The following is a 6,422-nucleotide window of genomic DNA, read 5'->3' as shown; positions in this document are numbered from 1 at the left end:
TGTTGGGATCATAAACTTTTTCCATGCAAGTTGTTCGTGAGGATGATTCTGTGATGATGACTTGGAATGGTGGCCATGTCATCTTTGGATCGTAAAGGTGAAGGACTGATTCGGCCCTTGTCGCTTGTCATGGTCATGGTGGACATGGATTTGATCAAATGGCTCAAATTGGAAAGCAATTGGGGACTATGGAGTAAGAGAAGATCACAGTGGAAGCTCACGCAAAATGTACTTTCTTGTATGAGTCCTTTTCCCACATGTTATCTTATCCTAGCTTATCTCCTAGTCAGGTGAGATGAGGTGGCACAAGTTAGGGATCATACTCTATGCAACATAGCTGTTTGTTCTTCTTGGAATTGATGTATTAATAGGCCAAAGGACTGAGAAGCTTTGGCCTTAGGCTCCGGGCCGTGTAAATATTGTTCAAACTGCCAGAAAAATTTATTTGCTCTTTGTTTGGGTGGAATGAAGCTTTGGAGATGGAAATAGTATTTTTGGGGAACAAACCCTTCTAAAATATGGAGATGATCGGCACGCTTGTTTGATGTGAATCTTTGGAAGATAGTTTACGTAGACCTTATGGTACCGACCATTTGAAAAGAAAATAGAGCTGCTAGACTTAGAATTGAAGCCCTTTCGAGCATTAATTCAAATGTAAACATGTAGGTATGGCATGAGCAACGAAGTCAGTGAAGTGAACATCATCTATATTAGATGGGAAACTTCTGCTTCCTTTAATTGATGGTAATGGATGACACAATAACTCATGTGATGATTCACTAAGAAGTCATTCTCTGTCTTCGTTTGGTAGAATGGTTATTTTCTGTCTTCAATTGTATGTAAACGCAAGTGTGAATTCTCAACTTCTTCTACTGGTATGCAGCCACTAAGAACCTGCATACTAGAGGTGATAGTGTAAAATGTTAAATGAATGATCGGTCAAGAAGAATTATGATTTAGTAACACTAGAACTATGTAACCATTTTAGTAACGAGGGGAAGATCACTGGAGAACGGTTGTGGTAGTAGATTGTTGAGATCCAAGTCTAGAGAGAGGGCAAGGCACGGTGCTATCAGTCTAAAGAATATGACCACATGCCTAGATGTAGAAGAATGGTGGTGATTCTGTAGATACGATGATGGCGTCTGTGCCTGCTAACGACATTGATGCTGGAAAAATTCTTAAAGCCTCCAAAAGTATGAGCATGTATAATGATGTATGGATTTTTGGATGCTAGAAGTTCTTACCATGTTTGCTGTAGGAGTGATTGGTTCAATTCCTTTGAGGTTAGGGAAGTCTACTACGATTCAGTTAATGCATGGTTTAGTTTGTGAGATAGGTAGTGTAGAGAAAATGAATTTCCAAATGTTTCATGGCAGTGCGTATACTGAGTAGGGGCATGGTATGTCCCAGAGATATGTGGGATTCTAATTTCACTTGTGCATTAGGCTCTGGTGGCTATGAATATTTAGTGTGAGGTAGAGTTCTAAAGATAACATATGGCATCATGGTACTAATGATCAGAAATATGGTTGTAGGTGGAGTTCTGATGATGTGTGCAGTGAGTTGGAGATGTGATGCTCGAGATGGTGCAGTTTTGAATAAATGATCTTTGAGGGTTCCCCCGGTACAGGCCTACCGCACTTCGCACCTGCGGTTGTAGAATCTCTCTTTCCTTTGTGACTCTTAGATCAAAGCGAGTCAATACCATCAGGTCACAAGAAAGAATTTCTCATTTGAAGCCACAGTCAGCACGAGATTCCCTAAAAGATTTCTGAAAAAGAGCTTAGATAGCAGAATAAATAGATTTTAATTGGTACTAGGGTTTGTTGCAAGCTAGGAGTTGAGCTAGCTATTACCTCTAGGGGAGGGAATGTTCTTTGATAGGTAATAGATTCTAGGCATCACTAGATCTTTTGGTTAGCTTGGCAATGGAAACCAAGATGAAGGATATTGTGATAGCTGATTTTATGACATGCAATTAAAAAAAGAGTCAAATTAGGACTTCTATATAAATTCTGTAAATATGAGAACCTCGAATCACACTTCATTTCCAACTTCGGCCCCACCTTAATTAGGGAGAGATTGTGAGATTTTGCTAGAAAGGAAAAAATTGAGAGGGTGGGGTGTTGCTGTGGTGGTTTCTTATGGTATATGAAAGAGTTATATGGCTTAAAGGGTATAAAATAATGGGTTCCATGATGCTTTTGAGCGAGTGAGAGAAGAAGAGAGAAGAGAGAAGAAGAAAATAAGAAAAGAAGAAAAAAAAGGGAGGGAGAGAGAGAGAGAGAGTTAGGAGGAGAGATAGAGATGAAGATTTTTTTTTTTTTTTTTTTTAGCTCTTCTCAATATCACCTTTACAAGAGAAAAATGTCACCAATGGAGATCAAAATAGAAAGGATAATCGGGGTCTATATTGTATTTCTAGATTAAGAATTGCCGATTCTTGATGCTAAAAGAAAACAAACAAAAGTTGACACCAACCATTTTAGCCACTTCAATTAGTACAAGAGGCTCAAGGGTGAAGATGTGGTCTCTTAGGCTATCTATTCTAAGCGAAAAATCCTAACCCCAGCCTCCTCATATCTTCACTTCCAATTCTCTTCAAAAACAAATTTCATCCTCTTGTATAGGTATTTAACAAGATCATCCTCAAAGTACTACAAACCAAGGTTACTCCAAAACCTCCCATCACAAGCATAATTGCATGAAAATTCAATCCAAAAGAATCTTTCAATTGTGAGAAAATAAGAGAAGTTAATAGAAGAAAATTGAGAAAGGAAGAGATGCTCTCAAAATATAGTAAAATAATAGAAGGACTTGAAATAGTAAATAATTCGTACAAGATTTTGATTCTGTCTTGTATTCAGGACCTTGGATCTGGAGCTTTTATATACGTTTTGTCTAACCAATTCTGAAAAGACCCATAATGCCCTCAATGACCATCTCAATAAAGATCTTATAGTATGCCTGAAATGGCATATTACAAAGGCCAATAATATGTACATAGGATCCTATAATGCATATGCTATGATGTACAAGTCAGCCTAAATTTAAATTCAAACATCAATTTTAAGTGTTTAAAATCTTTTAAAATTTGTAACACTTACATTAGGGAAATAAATTTAAACTTTAAGCATAGAAATCTTTTGAAATATGTGAAATAAGTGTCATGGATATGAAAATAAATTTAAAATTAAGTATTTAAATTTTTCTAATATATGCAACACTTCTATTATATATATGAAAATCAAATAATATTAAGATTCATGGCCAAAATTATTAACAACATGCATTCATGTTGTGCACACTATGTCATACATACCGCACGGTCAACCAAGCTAAATGAGCAAAAGTATGCATGGTCATCGACCGAAGACTCAATAAGATCATAACTACTAGAATAAATGCTAGTATGTCTGCATTTAAACATCCAAAGTAGGATTATTAAATATGGAGTTTAAAAATTTAAATTTTTCGGACTTAAAAGTAATAAAAATTTCTAGCAGCTCGTTTTTTTCTCTTACCAGGGTCCGGGAGGGTTGGAATCTTAGCGAATGAGCGAGCCCCAAAAAGGCCCCCGAGTGCCGAAATATGGTAGCTTTGGATTCTGGTTTGAAATCTAGACCCGGACTACCCAGCTTCGGATAGTCGTTGCCTATCCGAACCTGTTTTTCCAACCCGTTGTCTTTCCCCCTCCTCTTTCTTTCCCTTCATTTACCTCTATATCGGCAACTGTGACAAGAGAGAGAGAATTCTAGGGAGCTCACTTCTTGGTCGTCCATGGAGGGAGTTGGCCTTCTTCACTCAGAAACCGACGCCATTGGAGGCCTTGGAGGTAGTTCCATTCCCTCTTCTTTCAGATTTCCCCTCAAAAAACCCTCCTTTACTCTTCTTCTGGGTCTTGTATGTTAATTATAGGGTTAGGGTTTGGGTATTCTTGTTCTGCTTGAGTTGGGATGTAATGAAACTCTTGATCGGATGGCAGCGGGAATTCCCAAAGTGGAGAGCAATCAGAAGATCATGACGCCATTGATGAGGAGGAAGAGGCTCTCGGACATCACCAATTTGACGAGTATTGGAAGGTCGCCAAGATCCAAGGCGGCGGACCAAGAAATGGCGAAGGTCGTCCCCGCTGTGAGTGCTAAGGATTACATTTCCCAGCTCCTCACGGTAAACCCCATTCTTGATTTCATCTCTCGTTATCCTCTCTTCTTGAGAGTTAAAAGAGGGATCTTTTGTGACCTATTGGTGGATTTGGACCCAATTCCAGGAAAATTCTGCTCTTTTGACGATAATAGAGGAGAAAAAGTATGTTCTTCCCTTGAAAGATTGATGTTCGTTGTATTTTCACCCCTTCTCTTTAGTTTTATTCAGGTGGAATTCTTTTGATTCTTGTGTCTTTGATTTTGGTTATCAAACAGTAAAATCATAGAGATGAATGACATCGAGTTGCAGAAGGTCCGATTCATGTTGCAGAAAGCCCATCAGCAGAATGCACAGTTTGCACAAGCTAACTCCCAGATGCTGGCGGTTAGTCCCTCTTCTTATCCTCCCCTTTCCTTATCCTTCATCGATCATAGAGTCATATTTTGTTTCTTTTGGTCTTTTTTCCCCCAAAATTCCATTTACCATGTTTATTTTTGAAATGCAGGAGTTCAATCTGGGTAAAGACAGAGTAAGTTGCCTTCTCTTACTTTGCTTTAGGTGCTTCTGGATGGTTAACCAGGAAGGAAACTTATGTCATGGTTTTGAAGGAAGCTAGAAAGTTTCTTCATCCTGTTCTTCATGAATTTACAGTTGAACAAATAGAACTTCTTCTGGTGTTAGTCAAATTTTCTGATCTTGTATTTATCCAAATGAAGCTAAAAGCAATGCACCACGAGCTTGGATGCATGACAGCAAATCTCAAAGCAAAGACCTTAGAACTGGAGGTCTGGCGACTGTTAACCTTACCTTATCTTCCATTTTTTTGCTAATCTTTCATGTGAATTCTGAATCAGTAAAGACATTTTTTCCTCGCAGGATGTGAAGAAACTTTATAAACAACAGAAACAACTAGACAAAAAGATAGGGATTGAGGTATTTAGCAAGTTGATCTATCTTAACATTTGAAAATTATTTCCAAGCACTTTGATGCTGATAATGTTACAAAAAACTGACAGTTTAAGGAGAATAAGGACATGCTGGCTGAGTTTGTGCCAGATGCATTTCATCCAGCCGGTTGCCAGAAGACTAGCAGTGCCAATCGGAAGCGTACACTGAGAAGTCGATGTAAATTGGACTATTTCTTGATATCTGACATCTATCTCGGACATTTTCACACTGTTCTAGTTCTCATTATTTATTCTTGCAGCTTTGGGAACTACTACAGTGATTCATCAAGTTCCAGCAAAGGAGAAGAGTGAAAACAGAAGGTAATGCATGCTTTACTTCGAGTTAGTGATGATACATTTTCATGTTTTTCATCATTGAATCCAGTATTAAATGCTGTTCACGGGCCTTCCATATTAGCAGAAGGTCTTTGAGAAGGAGATCCAGTAATCTGAAAGCTGAACTTTGGGAACCTACTGAGGAATTGTTTGAGATAGAAGATATAAAATTTCCAATCCGATCGCTGACCAGTGATCACATGAATGAAGAAATTTTTGTTAAGCTAGACTCTTCTTCAGCTAAACCCACTTCAGTTGCCATCCCGAACCCCGTAAAGGTTGAAGTACAGGAAGAGGAGAGCTCACCAAGATATCAGAATCAAGGGTCAAGGAGATCATCTCTTGGCAGGCCTATGAGGAGGGCAGTTGAGAAGGTCAGTTCTTACAGGGAAGTGCCTCTCAATGTCAAAATGAGAAGAGACGACTAGATGGTTATAGCCAACCTGATTGCCACCAAGAGATGGCCAATTTTTAGGCACTGACAGCTACACAATCTTCATGATCAGGAATGTTGTGTGGTGTACGCAATGTGTTCTTTTATGATCTTACATTCTGTTCCCTTCCCCAATGAATTATCTCAGTGAAACTTAATTGATAGAGGTTTGGTATTTTGGTCATTTGTGAATGATCACAATACTACCGGACTGATTTGAACAGTATTCTTATTCTGGATGCTTGGGAAAATTGATGCTTTATTCAGACTATACCAAAACAATTATATGACATCCTTCTCAAATGAAGTCAAGTTTTTGACTGCTGCCTTGATGAACGAAAGATTTTGCATCTGTCTTGTGTAAGCTTTGAGACATTCATTAGTGTTTTCACCAGGAATGATTCCAAATGTTTGATTTCCTGGTTAATCTAAAATTTAGTAGAGCTTAGAGGAAGTGGTTGTCTGTTATCATTCTGAAAATATCTCGGTCTTCCAATTTTCTATTGAGCGTATGAGATGGCTGAGTTACTTGACTTGAGAAATAAACTAGTATATAA

General features: G+C 38.3%; 1 protein-coding gene across 1 annotated transcript; it reads left to right on the top strand.

Annotated features, from left to right (window-relative positions):
* The first annotated feature begins 3,647 nt into the window (after nt 1-3,647).
* On the top strand, nt 3,648-6,213 carry LOC105043161 (SHUGOSHIN 2). The gene is made up of 10 exons (XM_010920600.4): nt 3,648-3,838; nt 3,989-4,173; nt 4,274-4,311; nt 4,425-4,533; nt 4,655-4,678; nt 4,866-4,934; nt 5,026-5,082; nt 5,166-5,274; nt 5,357-5,417; nt 5,518-6,213. Exons 1-10 carry the CDS (start codon nt 3,784-3,786, stop codon nt 5,858-5,860), a joined length of 1,050 nt encoding a protein of 349 aa, XP_010918902.1. The 5' UTR covers nt 3,648-3,783; the 3' UTR covers nt 5,861-6,213.
* Nucleotides 6,214-6,422: the final 209 nt, after the last annotated feature.

This window comes from Elaeis guineensis, chromosome 4 (genome assembly GCF_000442705.2).
Source record: "Elaeis guineensis isolate ETL-2024a chromosome 4, EG11, whole genome shotgun sequence".
Classification (NCBI taxonomy): domain Eukaryota; kingdom Viridiplantae; phylum Streptophyta; class Magnoliopsida; order Arecales; family Arecaceae; genus Elaeis; species Elaeis guineensis.
Note: the sequence above shows the minus strand (reverse complement) of the source record. Positions and strands in the feature narration are given on the sequence as shown.

Excerpts from the sequence above, each read along its gene's own strand:
- LOC105043161 (XM_010920600.4), top strand. The coding sequence starts at position 3,784 with ATGGAGGGAGTTGGCCTTCTTCACTCAGAAACCGACGCCATTGGAGGC. Across the intron at positions 4,174-4,273 it reads ACATTTCCCAGCTCCTCACG|GAAAATTCTGCTCTTTTGAC; the intron begins GTAAACCCCATT and ends ACCCAATTCCAG. Across the intron at positions 4,935-5,025 it reads CAAAGACCTTAGAACTGGAG|GATGTGAAGAAACTTTATAA; the intron begins GTCTGGCGACTG and ends TTTTCCTCGCAG.